Source organism: Lolium perenne, chromosome 3 (genome assembly GCF_019359855.2).
Source record: "Lolium perenne isolate Kyuss_39 chromosome 3, Kyuss_2.0, whole genome shotgun sequence".
NCBI lineage: Eukaryota > Viridiplantae > Streptophyta > Magnoliopsida > Poales > Poaceae > Lolium > Lolium perenne.
The window spans coordinates 97,747,605-97,774,618 of record NC_067246.2 but is presented as its reverse complement, the minus strand read 5'-3'; the positions used below and the strand labels follow the sequence as shown (position 1 = coordinate 97,774,618).

The following is a 27,014-nucleotide window of genomic DNA, read 5'->3' as shown; positions in this document are numbered from 1 at the left end:
GGGGTCGAATGACGCTGGCCTTGGCGAGGGCAGTGCGCACCTCCGTCCACTTCTCGCGTGTCAAAATCGGGGTGAAGACTTGGATGAACTTGAATTCGAAATCCTCGTTGTCCTCACGGTAGGCGCGGTGATCATGGCACACATCTATAAAGAGCCGACAAATTACATGCCTGGACACCCAACGGCCGACAATGCACAATGGAAACGGCGAGAGCTTACTTCATTGTCGAAGTTGGTGCAACTAACATGGACGCGGTGAACCTCCTTCACGATGATGTGCCACTTGTTGCAATCATGTTGGACCATGTGCCAACGGTGAGACATGGCCGACTCATTGCGGTCGTCGTGCAATGCCTTGAAGTATGGGTCCAAAAGCCGTCGGTCGTCGAACACCACCTTCACCCTCTTCCAATATCAATCCGAGTTTTGGTTAGCGCCTGTGAAACGATTGATGCTCACCGTCTTCCATGCCTTGGTGAGGCACTTGTCCTCCCTCGAGCTCCACTTTGGCGTGCTTCCACCGGCTTTCTTCTTCGGTTCCACATCCGAACGCGGTGGCGGCCTTCTTCTTCTTCTTCCCTTTGTGTCTGCAACGGGTGGCACCACCTGTTCAGCGACCTTGGCGTAGGTGTACATGTCGTTCTCCCACGATGCCTCACCGTCTTCCTCATCTTCGGCGTAGGCCTCGGCTTCCTGATGCGTGATGGTTGCCCATTGGTGCCACCATTGATGATGCCAGCCATGATGGAGGTCGCTTGGCATTCCGCCGAACGGCTCGTGTGCGCCTTGGTCGCTGCTGCTCGCGACGAACTGTTGGTAGCCGGGTAGAGGAGGAGGCCCACCGCCATTGAAGAGAGTGCGGTGGAGTTCAGGCGAGGATGCGCAGTGAAGGTGGTAGGGTTGAACCCACCGAGCGGGTCGAAGTCATGGCAACCAACCGAGACAGATGGGGCGTTCCGTTACCTTGGCTATCCTGGAACACCGGCGACGTGATGGACGGCGACGAGACACTGCCTTGTCTCACGCTCCATGCGGCGGGATGTACTGGAGCGGAAGTGAGGCGGAGCCGCCATCCCTGCCATTGCAGCGGCCCTCTCCATCATGGCCGCTTGCTTCGCTGCCGCCTTCCTCTCCTTCGCCTTTTCCTTCCCCTCCCTCTGACGGCGGCTCGCGTTCCCCACCGAATGGCGCCGCAGGTCGAAAGCCCACTCGGTGTTTGTCATCCCCTCTGGCCGCTCCTTCTCGTCCTTCCCCTTCTTCTTCACGGGGGTGTCCGCCGCCGTCGGGCGGGGAGCGACATACTTCTTCAGTGGCATGGCGGAACAGTGGCGCAAGGAGGGTGCCTAGTCTGGTTAGGGGGTGGGGTGACGGGATTAGGCGGTGCGGAGAGGGGAAGATGACGCGAGGGTGTTTTGGGGACGCGGCTGAAGATGCTCTTATATTTTGTCAAAGCTTTGTCAAATACGGAGTATTTTCCTGCAACGCCTCCTTTTTCCAAATTCCAGCCTAAAGCCACTTTCCCCCGTGTTTCCCCATCCCCAAAATTCTCAATATCCAGTACCGCGGGTCGCGCTCGTGTCGCACCAACCAAGCGGCACACGCGCACGCCGCCGCTTCGCACGATGGCGACGCGGCAGGCCTTCCGGCACCTGGCGCGGCGGATGCTGAGCAACGTCCCGGAGTCGACCGTCTACGGCGGGCCGCGCCCGCAGGAGGCGGCGGGGGCGCGGCGCGTGACGGTGACGACCCTCCGCGGGAAGCACCGCCGCGGGGAGCCCATCACCGTCGTCACCGCCTACGACTACCCCTCCGCCGTCCACGTCGACTCCGCGGGGATCGACGTCTGCCTCGTCGGCGACTCCGCCGCCATGGTCGTCCACGGCCACGACACCACGCTCCCCATCTCGCTCGACGTCATGCTCGAGCACTGCCGCGCCGTGGCGCGGGGCGCGTCGCGCCCGCTCCTCGTCGGCGACCTCCCCTTCGGATGCTATGAGTCATCTTCCACGCAGGTAGTTCCCCACGGCCGCCCCTCCCATTTTCGTCCCCTCCGATTTGATCTGGTGGAGATAGGAAGCTGCAGTAAATGCCGCCCGTTAGCAATTGCTTCTTCGCCACTGCTGACGTGGTAGGAGCGTCATGTATTTTTTAAACAGTAGGCCTAGGCCATGCGTTAAATTAATAACGCCACATCGGCAAAGCTAGTACATAGTGCTGAAGATCAGTTTACATGCAACTCACACCACAAGAGAGTAACAACAAGAAACACAGCATCGTGGCCGAGACCCTCGTCCATCCGCTTGATGAACATAGGAGGAGACACGCCGGGAAGGACCGCCATTGGAGAGCACCAGTCTTCGTCATCACTTGGAGAGCCGTCGAAGTAAGAGCACCCGCTCCCGCCTCCGAAGAAGGACCCTTCCTTCTCGCCCAGGATCGAGGGCGCCGCACCGTCGCGAGGGGGAAATGCTCCCCAGAGCACGGAGGTCATACTAGACAGTAGCCTAGATCAGGGGAAGCAACAGGAGCACCTCCGCGCGCGAACCCACGGACAACATCTGCAACCGCCGCACAGACAACCAACAAGACGCAAGCTTTAGAACTGCAGCCGCCAACCGAAGACACGATGGAGCCGCCACAGGCAACCCCCGGAACACGCAGCTCGTCACCCCTCCACCAACCAAGGCGGCGCCTTCAGCAAGGGAACGGCGTCACCGCGCCGCCACCGCCCATTCCGAAAGAATTGGGTTTTCACCCGGGTGGAGGAGGGGGGGAAGGAATAAGAACCTTGTCGACGCCTCCAGGGAGGGTAACGGCGCAGAGCGTCGTCGCCAACGTGACCACCCTGTCGGTCAAGGGTTTCCCCCGGCCCAGCGCTTCCAATCCCGACGCCCTGACGTTGCAGACCCGGCGAGCTCGCCAGGCACCGGCCACACCAGGTTGGGAACCGCACTGCAGGGAATCACCGTCTTCAGATCTGAGGTGGGGGACGGGGTCCTCCGCCCCGCGAGCAGCAGCCTCCGCTCCCTCGCCGCCTGCGCAGCCAAGAGGAGCAGCCCACAGCACCGGCCGGCGCCCCTGCCGTCGGCGGCGCCGCCCTCAACCTTCGAGGCCGCCGCCTCAGATCCCAGGCTCCCACCGGAACAGGGAGCCGCCGGACACAACCATGGCCCACGTCCGCTCCAGCCTGAGAAGAACGGAGCAGGAAGCGCCGGCCAAGCTCCCGCGCCGGTAGAGGCGATCTCCGCGCGTGTTCCTCCCCCGTTCTCCGCGCCGGAGGGCCGAGAGCCAAGAGCCCAATTTAGCTCCCCAGGTTCCTTTTGTTGTCATTATTACAGAAATTGCTTATGCTTGTTCGTGTGAGAGCAGTAATTGTGCATGTCTTGTACATACCTCTAGCTGATCCCTGCTCCGAAGAGATTAGTACTATGTTCGGTTGATTGATTTCTTTTTGGTTTCTCACGAAAACTTCACCTTTATTTCAGAAAACTCATGGGGCGATATTTTTGTGCTAATAAGTGCAGTTGATCATTGCTATTCTTGTCACAAAGATTCATCTGCAACTGTAGATATTTGTAGGGGGGAAAAAAATCAGACTAGATTTTGTTTCTTAGTTCTGAAGGACGGCTTCACTAAATTACATTTCGAACACACATAAGCCAACCCAACTCATGAGCTTCTAAATGGAATCTATCAATCTAGGCATGTCAAATGGTATCTACAACTTCAGTGTTGAAGGGCACATTGGGGTTGATTCATATAATATGCCCTTTTCTTCTAGGCTGTTGACTCTGCGGTGAGGGTGTTAAAAGAAGGTGGAATGGATGCGATCAAGTTGGAAGGAGGAGCTCCGTCCAGAATCAGTGCAGCCAAGGCTATCGTGGAGGCCGGAATTGCTGTTATGGGGCACGTTGGCCTCACGCCGCAGGCTATCAGTGTGCTTGGTGGGTTTCGGCCACAGGGGAAGACAGTCGATAGTGCTATAAAGGTACCTGCTTTTGAAGTTTTCGTCGTTGGCAATTTGGGCATGTATCCTGTTCAATGCCGTCACATACATTTTGCTCCATGATATTCTGCTACTGTGTGTAGGTTGTAGAGACAGCACTTGCCTTGCAGGAGGCTGGCTGCTTCTCAGTTGTGTTGGAGTGTGTGCCAGCTCCGGTGGCAGCTGCTGCTACATCAGCATTGAAAATCCCAACGATTGGCATCGGTGCTGGACCATTCTGCAGTGGGCAGGTGCAATTATTTATCATGTTCTATTGATGTGTTGATTTCCTTCAATCATTTAAGAAAATCTATATATTTTGTTAGCCATGTTCATTCTAGTTCTATAAACAATTCATCATTACATGCACATTATATGCGGCTTTTAGCACAACCTGAATAAGTTTTGCTGAATATGCCACTTGAATGCTATACATCCTCTTTGTTCTTTTATATTTTGTGTTTACTGTAGTATTCCAAAACATACACTTGACTTCTTTGTTCATTCATGAAACCCTCATGTCAGCATATTTTTCATGCAGGTCTTAGTGTATCATGACTTGCTAGGGATGATGCAACATCCACATCACGCCAAGGTAAATGTGACTGTCTTTTTAACCCTTGCTTAGCAATTGGTTTTGTTGCGGTTTACCCTGAGCTTAGTCTGTACAAATAATGCTCTACCTGCAGGTCACGCCAAAATTCTGCAAACAATTTGGCAATGTCGGGAGTGTAATTAACAAGGCACTCTCTGACTACAAGCAAGAAGTTGAAACACGGTCGTTCCCTGGCCCCAGTCACACCCCGTATAAAATCACTGCAACAGATGTTGATGGCTTCGCGAATGCGCTACAGAAGATGGGTTTGGGTGAGGCTGCTGATGCTGCAGCGGCTGCCGCTGAGAACTCGGAAAACGAAGGGAAACCGAGTGAAAACAGTTGATATCTACGGTGCCTAGCTAAATCTAGAGTACAAGCACTCCTTGGCACAACGGCGTCCTGCCTCGGTGCAATCCTGCCAAGACTGCAGGGGCAAACTGAAAACTGAAAGCCAAATGTTTCTGACATCTTGAGGCTATTGCATGTATCCTCTGCATTTGAATGAATAAATAAATAGCTTCGGTTTAGTGGCGTACAAGCACTGCCTAGCACAATGTAGTTCTGAAAACTGAAAGCCAGCTTTTGATAAATGCATCCGGTGTCTCAACTCAGGCAGTGGCATGTATCCTCTGCCTTTGAATAAATAGCTGTCTGCCTTTGAATAAATAGCTGTTAGTGTACGCCGAGAAAATGGTTCCTGGTCTGGCAGTTTTCCCATTTTGTGCAAGTCACAGAATAAAAACTTGGTGTGTGCTGCAGTGCCTGAAGATTCAGTTTAACACCTCAAATTAGTTGTCCAAACGGGAAACATTTCTGAGTTCTTCTGATCAAGCAAGAACCAAGAGAATTAAGTATGAGCTGTTTCAATCAACATAGGATTTTCCCCAGTCAATTCATTCACTATTTTTGAAGAAAATACACCTTCTAATTCATGACTAACTCGGATCGACAAACTTTCTTACAGTACTAGTCGGTGCTACATACAATAACAGCAAACGTTCTGCATACATGTATACTGACAGGCGTCTTTCAGCAGACTATCTTTTCTGTCAGTTTCTTAAAAAATAGGAATATCTTGCAGAACCTCGTGCACCGTATAAAAACATAGGCAATCGAACGTGCACATTCTCTGAGTAACATACATACAAGTTACAAGACCTCCTGCAGTTTACAGCACAGCATTACAGGACACTCTAAAGTTAGAATATAAACATGTTTGGCTGATTTTGTTAGACATCAAGTATGCACAACATGGAGACCCAACTGGATGCGTAAGACGTAAGGTGGATCAGAAGTCCTTCATGAGAAGGGCAGGATGGTGCTCACTCTCCTGCTTTGCAAGAATGAATCTCATGTAGAGCTAATCTTTGTTATCCTAGAGTAATCACCAACGTTGGCAACGAACAGAGGATCTTTTTCAACGTTGGAGACCGGCTTTTCGCCTGCTTGCTCCAACTCTTTTGTCAAGTCATCCATTGTTTTCTTTAAGTTGGCTTTGCTCATCTGTCCCCCTTCGCTCATTGAGATGCCAACCATGGTGATTTTGGGGAGAAGAGGGTTTGGTTGCAAATCATTGTTCATGCTGTCATCATATCTGTGTATGAAATCAGAGGACTCAAAATTAAGTGGATAAACAATCCGAATTGTGATCGCAAACCTTAAGAAGCAACACTAGGATAAATTGTGATCTCGAAAAAAATTGCTCTAAAACTGAAGCAATGTTTGGTCTAGCATAAAGTGACTTCATGTGAGATCATAAGGAATTCATTTTTTGACAAAAATGTGTATGCCACACAGCATACGCTTTTTTGCACCACAATGGACAAGGAGGGAAAGAGGATGTCATTCAAGAACAAACCTTCTGGATCTTCTGTCATTTTCTCGCTGTTTGAACGCTCTATCATGCCCTGGCCATATATTAGGAAGTAGGTTGCTAAATGGGAAGTGAGATTGGCCATGGTCTTGGCTACTGTGTTTTCTGTGGCTGCCACTATCAAGGTTTGGCTCCATAGATTGAGATTGCTGATTAATTGAGCAGCAGTCAGCATCCTTAGCAGTAGTTGAACTATTACTAGTGATATCAATCCTGTCAGCGGAAACAGCAGTCCTGAAAGGGTGAACACCACATATATGTTAGCAGTTCAAAATGAAATCAATTACTGATACAACAATGAAATGGATTAAATGCATGTTCAGTGATTTCAGAACTTCCTATTTAGCTCTCCAAAAGATAAGTTCAGCCATTGTTCTTGTTCCTCCCTTGAGGCTAGGTAATTGAATATTTATAACTGCCTCTACATGAATCCACAAGTTTAATATTTTGACAATTATACTACATATGGCCATTAAGCTACGAAAACTGCAAATGGAGACCGAGCTACATGTAGCTCTATATTTTCAAAAATTCAGAAATCATAGTTTAAGTTTTAAAAAAATCTAAAAAAAAATAATCCTGGATGTAGACAATGATGAAATCTACAAACGTGCAAAATCTCAATGTGCAATTCTTTGTATTTGTAGACTACACAAAAATGACAAAATCTGACATGTTTTATAGTTTTTAAATGTGAACTATTGACTATTGTCAGATCCACACATTTGTCATTTTTGTGTAGCCTAAAGTACTAGAATTTCACATTAAGATTTTGCATGTTGTAGATTCCATCATTGGCTACATCCAGGATTTTTTTTCCAAATTTTTTTGAAACTTAAAAATATGATTTTCGAATTTTTGAAGTAGCTACATGTAGCTCGGTCTCATTTGTCCACTCTCCATTAAGCTATTAAGTTATGATACAACAGTATTTAGATATGCAAAATTAGGAGATGCAGAGTCAAGTGCAATGCAAATTTAGAAAACCAAGTATTTCAAAACTTGGCTAGTTAATCTCTCTCCACGAGTTCATCACTACTGAAGGAGGACTTCTATAAACAAATGCTCAGAGAAATAGTCTAGGACAATCATGACATTGCATCTGTACCTTTCTTCAAATGAGTCAACAACATAGGGAAAATGTGGTTGTATGCCAGTAGCTCTTCTGAGCCACTTATTTCCTAGAAGTAGTTTATCAACAACATCAAGAAACTGGATCTCGGCAGCTTTTGTTACAATATTTAATGGTATTCCAGCTGGACCGATTTCATTCATCAATTCTTTCACCTACAGAACAGTTCCTTCAAATATGAGAGTCTACACATAGGAATTTAGATATTGTCTATGATCATAGTACCTCGGGGGGCTCAAAGAAGCTATCTGCACTTTCTTCAAGTATTTCTGATGTTAAACTGTCATCACCAATGTCTCTTCTACGCTGTACATGGCGATTTTGAATCATTGAATGGAAATGCTGATCCATTGAAGCTTCAAGAATATTGTCTAACATGTTTTTATCAAAAAAGTATGGTGAATACCTGAAATCGGCAGAATTCATGTCATACTTTCATGAAATATCTGAGACAACTAAGAAATCTCCTATTTTATCCTGGCATACACAGAAGCACCTAGTATGCTCAAGAACCTACATAGGTAGCACATGAAACATCATGGCAGACTACGAGCACACATCAGTGGACCATGTGCAGATAACCTAACCTCATTGTCATTTGAGAGGAACCAGGATATCATGAATCAAAAGGAAGATTGTTAAACAAAAGCATCGTTGGCAGAAAAAGAATTACTAGCTAAGAAAAGAAAACATGCAATCTGAAAAGTTGGATCTCCAGAGTGACATTCATGGAGAGAATAAATGTAAAGAGCTACACTGTTGAGTTGTCAATATTGACTGTCACAGGAAAAGATGCGCATCAAACATAACACAAACTGAAAACAATGGCAGCATGTTGGTAAAGTATGACATGACAAAATAGTGGAGAAATGATCAAAGAAGAATCAAGAATTTGATCCATCCATACCATCTAATTCCATCATTCGTTGCCACTGCAATGTTTAAATTTTGAGCGCTAAAAACAGGAACGCCATCTAGTTTTTTCCTTCTGCTCCTTTGTGGAATTGACTTTAACAGCTTATTGGCAGCCTTGACCTAAAAGGAGAAGAAAAAAATAGTTTCAGTTGACATCTTAAGTTATATGCAAAGCTGAAATATTTAAGCACAAACCTGCTTTTCATTTGGAACAAACTGGAACATGTGAGGTTTTTCCTGCGAAGCAACAACTTTCCTGAATACACTAAACCAAATATGCATATGCATATAATGCTTAAAAGTTCATACAGAAAATATATTATAGGGAGGTCCTCTGTAAATTTCACACATTGTATTGTGCATATATACCATATTGCAACACGCATATTACATAACATTTATGAATATGATGTAGAAAAACAGAAGAGCCCAACCAAGATGCATGCAGCTAATGGTTTTTTTTAATGTCAGTCCTACCAAAAGAATGGAATAAAAGTAAGGGTCAATACAGAACAAGTTGAATTTAACATGAATTACTGAAACACTTAACTGTAGAGTACAATTGTTGTTATTTTGCACAACAAATGAATAGACATTCTCAAAGAGCAAACTGGGATTACATAGCCTAATAGGGTACTGGGCATAAAACTGGAAATGTAAAAAGCACTTCTTCAAATGGTCATGCTCTATCTGGATAATGTTAATGTGGACCGCAGCACATCTGGTGCAAATACTATTTAAAAAAATGACCTGTGGCGCACATGTCCATATTAAGATGTAAGGATAGACGCTTCTGTCAACACTTAGGGGTTTAGATTTAGATGCACATAAGCACCTAAAGAAATAATCACTTCAATGGTACACAGAGGCTAATCTATCACCTATTTTTCCAAGACACTATGTAATAACTAACTATTTTAGTATTGACCAAACACATCTCAACATCATGTAGCAAACAAAATCTAACCCCTGTGAGTTTTGCTATCTAGACAGAGAAGCATTTCAGCTCTGTATGTAAAGCATTATATGAAGAAGTACTGGATTTGAAGTGTTCAGCATCAAAAGAACTCATACCAAGAAAATAAAGTCACGCATAATGAAAAATTATCACTGCGGCAGCCTTTACATTTTACTTGTTAAGAAAATACCTTGAAATGTTCGTATGCTACATCAAGGCGACAGGCCCCCACCATACCACTTGGGACATTTAGCCGCTTAACATAGGACACTGAAGATGTTGAAGCAAGTTAGCTAAAAGCATTTCACTGAAATAACAGAATATTTGAAGAACTAAATTGAGTAAGAGCCAGAGTTCACTAATCAGGCATATTTTGTATCACTAATGCAGGGAAATGTTGCTTAGTAACAGAATGCAAATTGCCCAGTGCTTAATCCTGGACCTTTTGGCATAGCAGAGCTAACAATTAACAAATGTCCACTTCAGCATCCGACATACGAGTTTGGCTATCATTATTTCAAAGTCAGAGAGGAGGGTAAGGAGTAATGCTCTGTTTGAGTTTGGGAGAACTTAGAAGCACAGGATGCTCATCAGTTCTCAACTCAACGTACTGAAGTTGGCAAGATGGGAGAAATGTCACTCCTTGCACTACCATCTAAAAGCCAGCTTACCAAAATTTTCCGAGGTTTTGTACTCCCTTCGTTTTTATATGTAATGTCACTATGAAAAATACATTTTGCCAATAATATCAACTCCTCCTGAACTAGTATGTGCTTTTGTGCACCACCTCTATACTCTAGACAGGCACCCATGAAGTAGCTACTAAATTCGTAATGCATCAAGCAGATAAAGAAAACAAGCATTTATTAGGAAAATACCTGAATCATTAAGATCCATGAAAAACCTAAACACTGGATCACTTTCACTCTTCTTCAATGGTGACAATATCCTTTTGAACCATGCAGGAGTCCTGAGACGGAGTAATTTGGAAGCAGAAAATGAGCAACCAAAATATTTTCTCAACTAGGACATAATAATATGTTGCAGGCAACAGTAAAGGTTGTACCCTCTTGAACTAGGAACTGAGCTTTCTAACCCACCAAAGCATTCAAATTACAAAAGTTTCCAATAGAGTACACACACTTGTTTGCAGGGAAGTAAAATATTATTGCTCAATTATGTAGGATAGCATCCACTGTTCAATCTTGTGTTGTGGCAGGGTACACTAGATGGCATCAGAAAGCATAATGCTACTACAAGTTAGATTAAAAGGCGTAAAACATTCCCCTCAGTCAGACTTTAGCGCCAATCTCGTGTTTACTACCGACCGGAAGTCCCATCCAGCATGACATGGCATCAGCCACTAACCGCGGAAGGCAGAGCTCGCTATATTAAGCAGCAGCAGGAGCAGGAGGAGCAGCTGAGAATAGTACCTGTCGGCTATGAAGTGCGGGAGGTGGAAGCGTTTGGTGACGGCCATGAGGCCGTTCCCGGAGGGGTCGAGCATGGTGAAGACCTGCCCCACGAAGGCGGGGCCCCCGCCCCCGGTCCCGGTCCCGGTCCCGCCAACCTTGACCCCTCCTGGCCCCTTCCCGCCGCCTGCCGCGGCCGGGCCGGCCATGCGCGGCCCGAGATTGGAAGCAGGTGAGGAAGAGGGTGAGGCGGCGGAGGCCTGTAGAGCGGGGAGGGTGGGCGGGCGGGCGGGACGGCTGGGTGAGGGGCCGAAGGCGAAGAGGAGGAAGGGAGGTTGGAGGTGAGGGAGTGGAAGGGGCTGGGCGTATGGTGAATGGTGTCGCGTTGGTTGATGTTACGGCGGTGAGACGAGCACGAGGCTGGAGAGATGATGTAGCGTTTCCTAGTTGGACTTGGAATCTTCTTTTTTTTTTTTTGAGAAAGTTGGACTTGGAATCTGGTGGGTTGGGTTGTGGGCGGTCGTCTCTGCACGTGCACTGCGTGCCGGCCTAGTGCTCCGCAAGGCGCGCTTTATCTCGTGCAACTGCCTCGCCGTGTCACGCTATTCTCCCCGGCCAGCGGCAAATCCTCCTTGCTTGCCTGGCAGCGATTTTTTAATTTAGCGCAAAGCTTACTGAAAAGAGCTTGCCTGGTAACTTCGTCAATCTCAAGATTCGCTGGGTCAAATTTCTTACATTCAGTATCTCGGCGGTGCTCGTAAGGTTAGCACAACTGGAAGTGAGTGTATGTGCGTATTCATAACTGGAAGAGCAGCAACCGCTCGTAAGGGAATGTATAATATTTGATAAAATGTTCCTGTTTTTTTACTAAGAGATTATTTTTTAGTTAAAAGAAGACAAAGTTTTTTTCATTTCTCTTTGCTACTACTCATCAATCATCCTACGTGACAATGGTAAGATAAATCATTGTACATAAAGTGGTGTACGATGACAGTTGAAACTCGGTATATCCAACGGTGATCCAGGAACCACCTGTACCCGTTAGGGTTTCTGCACTCCCGCTAGCGATAGGCGGCAAGTTCGCATGTTCCCATCTCCCCTACCGATCGGTGCCCCGTCTTCATTCCCAACTCCTCCACGTGCCTACCCCTCCGATTTTAAGGGTGGACCTCGTCTACTCGTCTGGTTCGCGATCATCACGGCGTCTAGGGTTAGTGTTCTAGCTACCACCCTCCCTTTGTGACGATCTCACCAAATTAGTTAGAGAATATTGGTGGGGAGTGGAAAATGCATGGCAAATGGAAAGCGCATTTGATCAGCTGGGCTAAGATGAACAGATCTAAGGGCCAACGCAGGTTGGGTTCCGAGACATGCAAGTATTCAACCAAGCCCTCCTCGCTTGCCAAGCCTTGTTAGCTTATCCAGATAGGTTGGGTGCCCCGGTTTTGAAAGCTCATTTTTATCCTAGCGTACAATTGATTAACATAGTCTTCACCGGTATCTATTTGGACCGCAGTATCATACGGCTTGGAAGCACTGAAATAGGGCTTAGTTTAGCGTGTTGGCAATGTATGTAGCATTCGTACTTGGCGAGATAGCTGGCTCGCTGGATCATTTTTTTCGAGGATATGGCTCCCTAGATCATCTTATTACAAAACCCTAACACCGAGAGAGAACCGGCGATACATGAGTGTCTCAGCTCTGATTGATTGATGAGCATGGTGGCTGGAAGGTGGATTTAGTTCGAAACCTTTTTGTGCCAATTGATGCAGAGGCCATTTTGAAGATCAAACCATCTCGTCGTCTTGATGATGATGTTCTTGCTTGCCAGCTGGAATCATCCAACGTTTTCTCCATACGTAGTGCATACAAGCTTGGTCTGACCGAGCTCCCAGATCAATGCGCCATACCGCTGGGGGGAAAGACCCCTGCTTGAGTTCATCGGTAGCTTGTAAAGTGAAGAACTGAAGATATTCGCATGGAAGGCAGCTACAAAAGAGAAGAAACGGCGGCGTAATATGCGAGTAACTGGTATTTGCAACATCTGCGGTGCAGCTCTTGAAAGTGCAGACCATGCACTAGCTGAGTGCCCCCATGCATGTGGGTTGTGGGAAGAGATGCGTTCGGTCTGGAGTTTACCATCTATTCAGACATTCGGTGCAGTTCTATCGGTTTCGGTCCGTCCTCACTGATCTACCAAACCATCTGCTTGGTATGCACATAAAAAAAAAAAAAAAAAAAAAAAAAGAGACCCCCAGGACTAGCCCTTGGCGGCATTGTATTAAGTTTCAGAAGCCCACAGAAGTGCCACGGTGCGTACGCACCCGCGAGTGAGTACCGGGACTCGAACTCGAGCGGGGGGGCTTCCCAGGTATCATCACCCTGGTAGCCATCTGGGCTAGGCCTCAGTTGCTGGTATGCACATAAGGAAGTTACTCACGACAAGACCCTTCCATCATTGGAAAGCTCGAAACAATTCTTATGTAGTTACCTGAAACTGATCACAGATTAACTTTCTGAACTGAGACACAAATTGATTTCAAAAGGAATGACTGAAGTTCTCAGAATTGAGTTTCAGAAAGAAAAGGAAATAACATATCATACGTAAGAGTACATTCACCATCCTGTACACGCAAACATGTGGTTTGATAGTGATCAATAATATTACTCCCTCCGATCCATAATAAGTGTCGATAACTTAGTCGTACTAAGCTATTGACACTTGGTACAGATCGTAGGGAATGCATATTTGTCAAAACATTATCTTATACTAAATGTGCCATTTATATAGGGGGTACAAGGGGAATTTGTTCGTGGCAGATAAATGTAGAAGAACCCCACACGATACCACCTTTTCTTCTCTGGCCTACTGAAAAGTTCTGTCTTCGCCCATAACAACTTGATCGTTTTCTGGACCTCAGCTATGATTAGTGCTTGGAGAAAATGTCCCCCTTCCAAATATAAACACTGAGCTTGCTTCTTTGTAGTCATCCTCACTTTTAAATAATCATCCGGCCTACTAAAGTCTTTGATCACTTCCTTTGCAGACAACAAAGCACTTTCTTCTGTCCACATCCTCTGCTTGAAGGCAGCCGTTTTCTGTTTCCTCTGCTAGACCGTTTTTGGTCAAACACGTACCATGACCAATGGCTTCCCTTCTGAATGATAGACAAATACCAGCATCCTTCATCAGACTCTGGAGTTGCTTTGGTGGTGTCGTAGAACATTATGACTGAGTGGGATCAGACACTTCGGTTCTTTTGTCTGTTTTCATCCTGATTATCGTTGATCCTCTTTTCTTGATATTGCTCTTGAAAGAAGACGCTTTTCTTGGAATAGAGCGCTGTAGGATCCTGATTGGTATTCCCCCTACGTTGAAATCTTCCTTGAGAGATTTTGTCAAGAACCTGATATCTGTATCCGATAGCTGAGTCTTCCCACTCATAAAGGCGACAAATGTTGGTGGCCTCGCTTTCACCTGAGTGAAGTACTTAACTTTTGGTTGCGTAGCTGAATCTTTCCATGAATGTCTACTCATAACCTGTCAAAGAGAATTGGAGGTAGTTTAGTAATGTAAATTTCTATCACAAGGAAGTTCAAAAATAAACTGGAAGAAGAATGAACTCAGTAGTAACAAATATAAACGTGATATAGTTAACAGACTCAAAGCAGAGGAATGATACAGAACTGAACATTTCAAGCAATAACTAGTCCTAGGGAAATTGAGAAGTAGCAGCCCATTCTAGGTGGCTTATGTCACCACCAGTACCAGATCTAAATTTATACTCGTGGTGAATTTATACTCGTGGTGAACGGGCGGCTTTGGCTGACAGCCTCACCGCCTGCTAGCCGTGGTAGGATGCAGGGGTGTTTAGAATAGCAACAGCACAGGAGAGGGGCACGGGGGTAGGAGAGAAGCACGAGGTAGCAGACAGATTGATAACTCTACTGCTTGCCTTTTCATTGATCATGATCCTCTCATAAAAGAGTTACAACCATGAGATAGACCAGACTGGACTCCAAACCTTTCCTAATTAAACTCTTTCCCTAATACAATTCAAACTTCAAACGTAAAGCAATACTACCGAATTAATGTCTGCCGAAGCTGGACGTACACGTCTCTTCTAATGCAGCCCGACCATGGCAGATCAAGCACTAAAAGCAAAAAATAGACCTCCAAATCATTCTACTCTGCACTCGTGCAATTCCACCTAGTGAACAGTGTCACTCTAGATATATAATGTGTTCTTACTGTTTTACTTGAATGGTAAGTAGTTCCTACTTGGCACACACCCTAGCATCCAAGCAAATAAAGTAACAGTAATGTGAGCAGGACGTTTACCTTACGCAACCAACGATTCAGGCGTGAGGTTGACAATCTAAAACACCATTTCTCATAAGTTTCTATAACCTGGTGCATAACAGCAAGCCTCCCCCTGCCTTCCAATGCTGACACGAACACAACTGGTATCCCTGTAACCTGTCAACATGAAGATAAAAGATGTTCACATGTGATGTTGCTGTACGAAGCAAGCTAAAAGGTCCACGATATGGTTGTTCCCTCTTTTGGGTGAGAGGGCTTTCAATTTTCAATTTATACACAAAGGCGTTACAGAAGCCCACATTCAGGCCTGGATAACGATGGGGCATTTGCTTCGGAGGTGGTACACTTGTATGGGTAGCTCACCGGAGGCCAGGGTTAACTCTGTCGGGCAGGCGTCGGATCAGTACTGGTACTAGCGAATCATACTGGATTGGGAAAGCATATGCTCAAGAGGATTTTGCTATTGCTTGAACTAAGAGAACTCGGTCTTTGGCAGGCCGACAAAGTCCTCCTAGTCTCTTCCACCAAATCTAGACTCAGACTTGGCAGCATGACTTCGAGTTGCAACAGGCTCTTGCCTCTCCGCATCAAGTCCAACTGGAAGCGGGAACCAACTGCTGACGCCCATAATCATTGACGGCGGATATTACTATCAGCAGATATGCTACACGTTATGAAAAGATAAAAGTACGGAGTGGAATTTAGACTGTGCATTTCCAGTTATTAGTAAACACTTTCAAAAGGATAAGTGGTTTTGTGATTCTGTCCATCATGCTTAGCTGATCCACCAAACTAGACCATGATCTATATTCTCATTAAAAACAAAGTAAAGCATCTACATGTGTGATAACCAACAAAATGTAAAGTCCGGCAAAAAGAAAGCAGCTCATCATAGATTCAGTGAGGTCTGACTTGGAGAATAAACAGTAAGAAAGCTACCCAGGACAACTATGATGTGTTCAGATAACACCAACCGGGAAAAGGAAGGTTCAACTGAAACGCAAGGGTCCGATATAACTTAATTTTTCTGGATTACTTCTTAGAAGGGAACCTCCTATGAATTTCCTTCGAGAAATATTGCCTACAGACTATAGTAATCACTTACTACCGGTAGTCATATTACGAGTATCTTATTGACCTTTTGACAGTTCCATAGTGATGGATGATCATAAGTATTTCTTTAATGTTGAAGAAAAGTATATTACAAACTAAAAATAAAATAATTAGAAAACGAACCTGAGGAATTACTGTCTGGATTTCTTTAGGAACAGCCTCTAACACTTTGTCTAACAATCGTTGGTTTTCTCTAAGGAGATCCATTTTATTGACAATCACAACAAGTCCACGGCCTTCTTCGATTGCTTGTCGTGCTATCACAACTTCTGGATGATTCATACTACTCTTCGACTTTGCAATCTGCATTTCCATAGAGCCTTGTCATGGCATTTTACATTAGAACTAAAATGACATGAAACATGCATAAAGACATACAAGATTAGTGGACATTAAGGATGTTGCCTCTAATGCATACTAATTTGTGCATGGTACTAACAATAGAGCATTGACTGTCTTAACCATGGCAAGGAATTAGTTAAGTACAGAGTATATGATATGGGACTAAAGTAAGATGATCAAATTTACACAAACTTACTCATGTGCTCTCACTAAAAGTGGAAAACACAAATTGTAAACCAGATCGAGGACCTGATTTACAACCACTCATTAGTCTGTTATTATCAGTGCTGACTCAAGTTTGTGAAATCCAGTTCTTAGCCGAGCATATAATAGTGTAAAATGGTTAGAAAAACTAATAATGCAATGTAGTCAGTAGCTTCGCAAAAAATGTTTTGCGAGAAAAATCATTGCAAATGTATAAACCAAGTTCAGAGAACAGAGAAATCATGTGAAGTAAAGTTAAAAGCATATGTTGATTGAGCAAGAAGGAAGAGTTACATAAGCTACTTCCAGTCATGTACACAAAAACCCATGGTACAAGATTGTAGATTGGGACCTTAACGGAAAGCTCAGAAGATTTCCAATCCAGAGGTTCTTCAAAAGTCAGAAAGCTAATCGTGAAGTGGAAGAGGAATTATGGCGGGCCCCACATGTCAGTGTGTTAGATAAACAGACTTGGATCTGTCCCGACACTCTACCTGTCATTGTGCCGGGGGGCGGGAACCTTGTGCTAAAGGCCATGTTACTCATCTATCCTCCATGATTGTGTACGCCGCTTGGCGGTGCTTCACGCTTTCTGGTCATATCTAGTAGGCCCCAAGTGGCTGTCAACAGCGTTTTCATGGGTCAACATAGTCTCTCAATAGTGACTAATTAGAAAACAGTAAAACTTTGAGGTCATCCTTGTGCTGCAGTAGTGATCATGCGGTAATGTGCCCCATGGTCTGTTTCAAAGAGGAGGCGAGCAGCAATGGAAGAGGTTGAGCATGAACTTGCAGGCGTAATTACGGCAAGAATCCACTCACGTGGAAGCTGTGGTGGAGTAGACAAGTGGAGATGGAGAGGAAATGGTTGCATGGGTGTGAAGCTTTAAACAAGGAGAGGAGCATGATGCCCATCTTACCGAACGAACAAGGTGAAAAAATCAGGTCAATACCACTGGCCCTTCAGCCATCAAGCAAACATAGGCCCTGTTTTTTGTGTTCGTAGAAGAGCAGCAATTTCCCCTCTTTCACAAAAACATAGGTTCACCTTATCTCTTCGTCTGAAATCTTCTAACCATTTTTTTGCTATGATTGAAATCTTCTAACTTCGATTGAAGAATTTCAAAGAACCTCAAAAATGGAAATTTCATGAATAATCTAAAACCGAGTTCCTACTTAATTTACTACTTGGTTACTGGCCACAATGCATGCATAATCAGTAGAATCAACTCATTGTATCAACTAGACCTTTTTTTCGAATATGCAATCCACAAGACCTCAAAAGTACAAAAAGGATGAGTACCGAGAACCTCAACCAGATAAAAGGGAGCATATTAGTCAGAATTTTAGGCCGTAGGCTAGTGTACATCCGAATGAACGTAAGTACCTTTTCTGCATCAAGCACAAGAGCTACAATATGAGCTCTCATCAGGTTCTTTCTTGATTGTACCACACTCAACGATGCTGGCCCTTTCTCCTTTCCTGACCTCTCCATCCAGCCAGCAGTATCCACCTGCATCAGCAAAAGGAAGAAACGGTCGATTGTTAAGATGGAGACTACCTGAATGGACATTATGTAATGAGTTCCTCCTACACTGCACTTATAGCCATATAGGAAATGATGTTCCAAAATAAGATATTAAAACCCACTCATAGCGAGTTAACTTACCAAATATACACTTCGGTTGTCAAATTGAAACTTGGCCCGAATGGAGTCCCTTGTTAAGCCTGACTCTGGACCAACCAGAACTCTATTTTCTTGCAACAAGGTATTAAGCATGGTAGACTTCCCAACATTAGGACGTCCCACGATTGCTAACTGCAAAGGTAACTTGCTTTCATCACCTTCATTTGCCTCGGCCTCGGAAATAAGGTCATCTTCATTTAGTCCATCTGCCATATGTTAAAGAATACTAAGAATAAAATGTACATAGATCTACTTGAACAGAATCAATACGGAGAAGTAGCAGATGGAGATATGGTAAAGCAATCTTGATACTTAGCTGAAATCCTATCGTTCTGTTTATGCGGGTTCATCATACTTACGAATATGTATTAGTTTTACCATCACTATAGTACTGGAAGATGTTAGGATGATCTCCCGCACGTTCGACCCCAACGGCTCGACGTGGACCTTATCTGCGCCCTGATCGGGGGCGTCCAACCGTATACTGGTTGGTGGGCCCCTGTCACCGCGCTATATAGACAGGTGGGGGCCGGACGCACGAGGTACGAGGTTGACCGACGCACTGCTCGCTCCACCGACACCTCCCTACCAATCTAGGGTTAGCGCGTGCCGACGGGAAGCTCCACCACCGCCGCCACTGCCTCACCCACGCCACCGCCGTCAACACCATGACCACTCCCTCCTCACAAGGAGAAGGTACGTTGTCTCTCCCTCTCTCTCGCAGTACATACACAGAAACAGTCCCTACCCGCATTACTCTAGTCGATTTCTAGGATTTAACATTGGTATCATGTGAGTTTTTCCATATGGCTTTGAAGGAGAGCCATTGTTGCTTTGAGTGAAGTTACTTTTCTTGTTGTCCTCCACATAGTTTAGAGAACCTCCATTTTGTGCTTTGGGTCTGTCCTCCTCTTGCACACACATGGCTATGGTCTTTTCCATGTCCCATTTTTCAGGAGACATGTTGTAGTTGACAACAAAGGTGTCAAACGTTGTGGCAGTGAAGTCATAACCAAGTGGACAAGAAGTGCAGGCTTAAGCTCCAGGTCATCATCCATGGGCTTCAGCTTTGCAGCCATCTTTTCTTCTTGCACAAAAGTGTCTGATAGCCAATAAAAAGTGCATGGCATTTATAAAGAATACAATTGAGAACGCTATCCTCAGGATGAGCAACATGGCTGCAAAACTGAAGCCCATGGATGATGACCTGGAGCTTAAGCCTGCACTTCTTGTCCACTTGGTTATGACTTCACTGCCACAACGTTTGACACCTTTGTTGTCAACTACAACATGTCTCCTGGAAAATGGGACATGGAAAAGACCATAGCCATGTGTGTGCAAGAGGAGGACAGACCCAAAGCACAAAATGGAGGTTCTCTAAACTATGTGGAGGACAACAAGAAAAGTAACTTCACTCAAAGCAACAATGGCTCTCCTTCAAAGCCATATGCAAATGGAAAAGCTCAAATGCAGTATCAGCCTTAGCACAAGCAGATTCCAGTGGACAAAGATCAGTGGAGCTGCAAGAAGACTGGGCATTACAAGAAAGATTGCCCTGAATGGCTAAAGTTTATAATGGCAAAGAGAGGTAACGACATAGTTTCCTCTGTAAATGAATCCTTGTATACACAGTTTTCAAAATCTACTTGGTGGATTGACTCAGGTGTAACTGTTCATGTTGCAAATTCTTTAGAGGGATTCCATTCGACGCAGACTTTGCAAAGAAGCGAAAGATGCATTGAAGTCGCAAATGGAGTTCAAGCACAAGTTGAAGTTGTTGGCGACATCTCCTTGGAGTTAGTTGATGGTTTCACTATTCTGCTTAGAGATGTTTTATTTGTTCCTTCATTACACAGAAACTTGATTAGTGTTTCACGTTTGAACAAAGACAGTTATGAATGTTATTTTGGACATGGCAAGTGTGCCATATGGTGTAATAATGCTTATGTGGGTGTTGCTTTACTTCACAATGAGCTTTATTTATTATCCCTGCGTGAAAAAGTGTTGTTTGTGTGTAATGTGAATGAGCAAGTATCCGTGTCGGACAAAGAACAAAAGAAAAGAAAGAGAACCGATGAATCATCGAAATTATGGCGTTGTTGCTTATGCCATATTTCGAGGGGGGGATAGAAAGACTCCCAAAGAAAGAAAAATATTCAAAGCTGAAGTTGAAAATCAGCATGACAAAAGAATAAAAAACAGTAAGGTCTGGCCGTGGAGGGGAGTACTACGGTCGACACACTCCATATGCAAATCCGACCTTTTGCAAGGTTCTTACAGGAGACGCGCATAGTAGCCCAATATTCAATATCGGGCGAGCCTCAGCAAAATGAAGTAGCTGAAAGGCGTAACCATACCCTTATGGATATGGTGCGCATATGATGAGCTACTCCACCCTACCGTTGGGATTGTGGATTGAGGCGTTAAAAACCGTTATTCACATTCTCAACAGAGTACCAAGCAAGTCGGTGCCCCAAACATCGTATGAGCTGTGGATAGGAAGAATACCTTCTCTAAACCACTTGAAGGCTCAGTTGCACGGATACGGGGCAAGAGGCCGTGTCCGTGTCGTATACCGTATCCGATACGGATACGGCTCGGATACCGTATCCCTACAGTTTTTGACGTATCGCTAAATTAATGAATTAAAAATAGTTGGTGATAAATCAGATACCTATTCCGATACGATTTGGACACGTGCTCGATACGACCCAGCCCAGATAAAAATTCCTAACCTCTTCTGTAACCCTCCCCTCACTAGTTCCCACCCTCCCCCGAGACCCCGACACAGCCACCGCCTCCCTCTTGTGGCGGCACCACTAGATCTGCACCCAGCAACAAGTGGCGACTTAGCCAGTGGAACCTGACAACTTTTCCACCTCAACACAGGAGCCAAGAAGTAGCAGTTCGCCACCTCGCCGGTGAGAAGCAAGAAGCAGTAGCTCGCCGCCCCACCAGCGGTTAGCAGACAAGCGGCACTTTGATCGGCTAAAGACAGCGGCCGATGCCGAGCAAAGAACCAGCAAGCCAGGAACAAGCTACAAATCCTAAGGTTCTCCTGGGTAGTCATGTTACTATTTTAGAGAAATCAGGGGTTGTGGGACAATACCAAATGCCGCTGTATCAATGTATTGGTGTAAATTTATTTCTAATTTAGAAAGCTAGTAAAACGTATCCTCGTATTCGCACTTCTTCAAAATGTCGTATTTTTGTATCCGTATTGGCCCGATACGGATACACGTATCTGTATCGGTGCTACGTAGCTTGAAGGTGTGGGGGAGCCCAGCTGAGGCCAAAATATTTAATCCAAATATTGCAAAGTTAGATATGAAAATAGTGCGTTGCCCTTTCATTGGCTATCCTGAAAAGTCAAAAGGTTATTGTTTCTACTGTCTAGCCAAATACACAAAGTTTGTAGAAACGAGACACGCGGTCTTCTTAGAGGACGACATGATAAGGGGGAGCATGGTAGCTCAGAAAATTGATCTTGAGGAGAAGAGGGTGCATGCACCTAATTCGATTGACTCGAGAGCCATTTTTCGCACTACCTGTTGCACCTGCACCGATAATCCCTGCGGTTGTGGTGCAAGCGCCTGTTGTGACTCCACCCATGACAACGATGAGTGAAAATTTGGAACCTGTCCGTCAGGAGCCGAATGAACCATTCGTTGAGCATGAGAGGGAGCAGCAACAACCACCTCCAGAAGTTGAGCCACAAGTTGAGGAACAGAATGCTCCAAAGAATGAGGCCCTTAGAAGGTCTACAACAGTTTATAATACAGAAACAGTTCATATGGAAGGTGATCCCACTTCATATGAAGAAGCCATGAGAAGCCCTGACTCATCAAAGTGAGTGGAGGCCATGGAAGACGAAATGAAATCGATGAGTGCCAATGATGTTTGGGACTTAGAAAATATTCCTAAAGTAGCTAAAACAGTAGGCTGCAAATGGGTCTACAAAATAAAATATGATTCCAATGAATTAGAAAAGTATAAAGCACGACTTGTGGGAAAGGGATTTACACAAAGAGAAGAGATAGATTACAATGAGACATTTTCTCCAGTCTCATGTAAGGATTCCTTCAAAATCATAATGGCACTAGTTGCACATTTTGATTTAGAGCTACATCACATGGATGTAAAGACGGCATTTCTAAACGGGGATTTAAAAGAAAATGTCTACATAAAACAACCCAAGGGTTTTATCGGAAGATATGGGATGTCGCCTAAAAAAATCCATTTATGGATTAAAGCAAGCCTCCAAACAGTGGTATCTAAAGTTCAATGAGACAATTAAGAGATTTGGATTTAAAGAAAATGTTGAGGATAACTGCATTTATGCACAGTTTAAAAATGGGAAATATATTTTCCTAATTTTGTATGTGGATGATATCTTGCTTGTCAGTAGTGATGTTAGTCTACTATAAGAGACAAAGAAGTTCTTGTCCTCAAATTTTGATATGAAAGATCTTGGTGAAGCATCATATGTTTTGGGCATAGAAATTCACCGAGATAGGAAAATGGAGTACTAGGACAATCGCATATGGCTTATTTAGAAAAGATTCTAAATAAGTATAATATGCATAAGAGCAATACTACACCTGCCCCTATAGCCAAGGGCGACTGTTTTGAGAAATTTCAATGTCCCAAGAACCAATACGAGCTCGATCAAATGAAAGCGGTTCCATATGCTTCGGCCATTGGAAGCCTACAGTATGCACAAGTGTGGACTCGCCCTGACTTAGCTTTGATCACCGAGGTACTCGGTACATATCAAGAAAATCCAGATATAGAACACTGGAAAATGGTAAAGAAGGCATTGCGTTATGTGAAAGGCACAAAGATCTGATTCCCTAGAAATAAGAGGGTATTCAGATGCAGATTTTGCGAGAAATAAAGATGATAGAAAATCCACATTTGGATATGTGTTCACTCTCGCGGGGGGGAGCTATTTCGTGGAGAAGCTCCAAACAGTCAATAGTTGCATCGTCCACGATGTATGCAGAATTTATAGCATGTTATGGCCACGGGGCAGGCATTATGGTTAAAGAAATTTATACCCGACTTGAAAGTTGAAGATTGTATTAACAAACCACTAAAGATGTACTCTGACAATCAGGCTGCAGTATTTTATGCTTACAACAACAAGTCGAGTAATGCTACGAAACCAATTGAGGTGAAGTATTATGTTGTGAAACACAAGGTCCAGGATCACACTATAAGTCTCAAGCATATAAGGACAAAGGATGTGCTTGCGGATCCGCTAATGGAAGGCTTGCCACCTAGTGTGTTCAAGGAACACTTAGCCGGCATTGGTTTAAGGGAAAGCCTTACCATTCCTGGATCATAAGAGGCCCAAACGAAAAAGAATTTGTTTTAAAACAGAGAAGTATATTGTAGCTGTCTGATTCTATCGGCAATTAAGCTATGACGATGAAACATGCTCTATGTATTGATCTATAATGAAACGAGTAAAGTAAAAGTACAAAGTTAAAAGTAAAGTTGAGATCAAGGGGGAGAATGTTAGGATGATCTCCCGCACGTTCAAGGCCAACGGCTCGACATGGACCTTGGCTGCACCCTGATCTGATCAAGGGCGTCCAACCGTATATTGGTTGGTGGGCCCCCGCCGCGCTATATAGACAAGTGGGGGCTAGACGCACGCGGTACGAGGTTGACCGACGCGTTGCTTGTCCCACCGACACCTCCCTACCGATCCAGTGTTAGCGCGTGCCGACGGGAAGCTCTGCCACCATTGCCACTGCCTCACCCACGCCACCGCCGTTGACACCATGACCACTCACTCCGGTTCCTCCTCACAGGAAGAAGGTACGTCGTCTCTCCCTCTCGATCTCTCTCTCTCTCGCAGTACACACACAGAAACAGTCCCTACCCGCACATATCTTACTCTAGTCGATTCCTAGGATTTAACAGAAGAAAGCAAAGATCATTCGCCAAAGTGGTACCCAAATCAGTGAACATACAGCTACAAACTTACTGTTTGGAAGCTGAAACATGTATTCCTCAAACAATGGCCTCAATATCTCATAAAGCTCTGCCATCCCAAGGCCTGTCTCTGCAGATATTGCAACTGGGTCACCAAAACCCAACCTGTGGGCTTCTCCAGCAGCAGAGGTCAAAGTTCCATGCTCATCAAGCGCCTCCGACTTGTTCATTGCGACAATGGTATGTATCCCAGATGCATGTTTTCGCAGCCACTGCCCAACCTCAAGATCCAGCGGTTGTAGGCCATCCCTAAGAAGGGCATTATACTTTTACTAGGGACTAGAAAGCAAGTATCCACTTTTTAACCCGAGTCCAATGATAATGGGTTGATAAAAGGCAAAAGCCTGCTCACCTCACATCAATCAAGAAAATGGCAAATTGAGATCTGGCCAACACATTCCCTGTCATGTCAGCTGTACGAGCAAGAATGCTCCCAGATGTTGCTGCAGTCTCGAGACCAGCTGAGTCAAGCACGCGGAAACGGAGATCTCCAAGCTTCGCAACTCCCTCGCGGATGTCACGGGTGACATGGTCCCCAGGTGTATTATACACCAGTGCCTCCCTCCTCCGTATTAATCTAGCGGTAATTGGAAAGTTTCATTACAACGCAAGAAAAAACTATTTAATAAGAGTGTCAATAAGCTGTGACTCCTAAGCATAAAATAAAAGATAATATGATGTGGATAGCATTTGACATCCTTCAACAGGAGTATGTTATTGTGCTAACTAGGAAAACCAGATGCTGTAAAGATGAATGTATCGAAAGGAACAGCTAGAAGCTATTATAATTATCAAAGGACATTATGCTGGCGACATATACATCCACATACAAACATACATAGGGGTAAGGGCTGCCGGAGGAAATATGCCATATGCAGCTACATCAACTAAGATGACAGCCACCGTTTTATGCAGATGTTATACAACATAACAAAATCACGTGTTAATTGTCAGATGCAATCCGTATGAGAAGGTGTAATCACAACAGTATGTACATGCAAATTGGGAGACATGTGAGGAAAATACATAACTGGCGTGTATGACCATCAAGATGGTTGCAACCAGCAAGTACGGTGACACCACGGATTGCAATGATGCACATAGTTATCGGGAATGCAACACCAGGGATGGAACATTATTATGGTTGCTAGCCAGAAAGAGCACTACAACTAAGCAAGATTACTCCAGAAAGCGTGTGTGGAGTGGAAGCCGTAAGAAAACATGGGGACTGAAAGGTGCTTGTGGAAATGGCTGCCCCATGGACCTACACGGGGACTAAATGTGCGTGGCGTCTCTAACCTGTTGAAGAGCGCGGACTTGCCGACGTTGGGGCGGCCGACGAGGATGATGGTGGGGAGAAGCGCGGCGTCCACCTTGGTGAAGTCGACGCGGGACTGCTTCATGGGGCTCCTCCTGGACTTGCCCTTGGTCCTCGCGGGCGGCTCCGACTCCTCTGCGACGGTGGAGTACCGGAATCCGGCGGGGAACGGAAGGCGCGGGAGGAGGAGAGGTAGAGCGCGGCCTGCGTTGGGGGAGCTGGACGGTGAGGCGAGGAGGGTTTAAGGGTTTGTTTTGGGAGAGGAGAGGAATCTTACCGATAGGAGGGGGAGGTAGGGGGACCGGCGAGGACGGGATGGCGCGGGGGAGGAGGAGAGCTGCCGCCGCTGGGCGGCTCCGGCGGAGGGCGGCGCGAAGGAGGACGGCGGCGGCGCCCATATTTTTTTTGAAGGAAGTGGTGACAGGTAGGAGGCGAGGTAAAGCTGGGCCGGACCCGGAATATAGTTCCCGTTTTGTTCTGCTGGGCCACGAAGCGCATGACAATGCCATTTCGGCCTCGCTCGGATGTCTCTCAAGAAATCAAGCAAAGAATGAGGGAGATAGTGTTTTCAGGGGTGTTTTGCCCAGTCCCAAGCTCTGCGTATTATATATTGAATGGAATTATATCAATGGGCACAGATTAACTACTCCCTCCGTTCTATGAAACATGTGGGAAGTTCATCAAAATTTAAATGTATCTATCTAATACATCTATATTTAAATAAATCTTTGATAAGTTTTATTCGACGAAGGGAGTGGAATGGATGGTCTAGGCCCATCTTTCACTAATCCAGCATGGGAGACTTTATGGAAGTTATATAAAAATCCAAGCAAGATCAAAATCTTCGCATGGAAAGCGTTGCATGGTGTTGTTCCTGGAGTTGCGATCTTAGCGGACAAAGATATCCCAGTCTCACCTCAATGCCCAATTTGGCCCTTCAGATATTTAACATTTACGTGTAATAGAGCGAGGGGGGTATGGAACATGGGCGGCGCCAGGGGTATGCCCCTGTATGCCCAGGCATACCCATAGAATTCGGTCCAAATTTTTTTTATTAGGCCCAAGCGGCCAAGGCACAAGCTGATCAGCCCATAGACCCTGAAGGAGATATGCCCTAGAGGCAATAATAAAGTGGTTATTATTTATAT

The 27,014-nt window shown here is 45.2% G+C and overlaps 3 protein-coding genes across 3 annotated transcripts; 1 reads left to right on the top strand and 2 right to left on the bottom strand.

Annotated features, from left to right (window-relative positions):
• The first annotated feature begins 1,535 nt into the window (after nucleotides 1–1,535).
• On the top strand, nucleotides 1,536–5,249 carry LOC127341963 (3-methyl-2-oxobutanoate hydroxymethyltransferase 1, mitochondrial). The gene is made up of 5 exons (XM_051367904.2): nucleotides 1,536–2,012; nucleotides 3,782–3,988; nucleotides 4,090–4,236; nucleotides 4,527–4,580; nucleotides 4,675–5,249. The coding sequence occupies exons 1-5, from the start codon at nucleotides 1,623–1,625 to the stop codon at nucleotides 4,924–4,926; spliced, it is 1,050 nt and encodes a 349-aa protein (XP_051223864.1). The 5' UTR covers nucleotides 1,536–1,622; the 3' UTR covers nucleotides 4,927–5,249.
• A 387-nt stretch (nucleotides 5,250–5,636) lies between these two features.
• On the bottom strand, nucleotides 5,637–11,136 carry LOC127341962 (uncharacterized). Its single transcript, XM_051367903.2, has 9 exons — nucleotides 10,895–11,136; nucleotides 10,340–10,431; nucleotides 9,652–9,731; nucleotides 8,699–8,740; nucleotides 8,496–8,623; nucleotides 7,814–7,994; nucleotides 7,565–7,743; nucleotides 6,442–6,690; nucleotides 5,637–6,177 (listed from the first exon to the last, which is right to left on the bottom strand). Exons 1-9 carry the CDS (start codon nucleotides 11,080–11,082, stop codon nucleotides 5,934–5,936), a joined length of 1,383 nt encoding a protein of 460 aa, XP_051223863.1. The 5' UTR covers nucleotides 11,083–11,136; the 3' UTR covers nucleotides 5,637–5,933.
• A 2,270-nt stretch (nucleotides 11,137–13,406) lies between these two features.
• LOC127341960 (uncharacterized) lies at nucleotides 13,407–26,319 on the bottom strand. Its single transcript, XM_051367901.2, has 9 exons — nucleotides 26,144–26,319; nucleotides 25,848–26,070; nucleotides 24,901–25,125; nucleotides 24,541–24,797; nucleotides 18,525–18,748; nucleotides 18,243–18,368; nucleotides 16,434–16,613; nucleotides 15,216–15,353; nucleotides 13,407–14,414 (listed from the first exon to the last, which is right to left on the bottom strand). The coding sequence occupies exons 1-9, from the start codon at nucleotides 26,262–26,264 to the stop codon at nucleotides 14,100–14,102; spliced, it is 1,809 nt and encodes a 602-aa protein (XP_051223861.1). The 5' UTR covers nucleotides 26,265–26,319; the 3' UTR covers nucleotides 13,407–14,099.
• Between the last annotated feature and the right edge of the window lie 695 nt (nucleotides 26,320–27,014).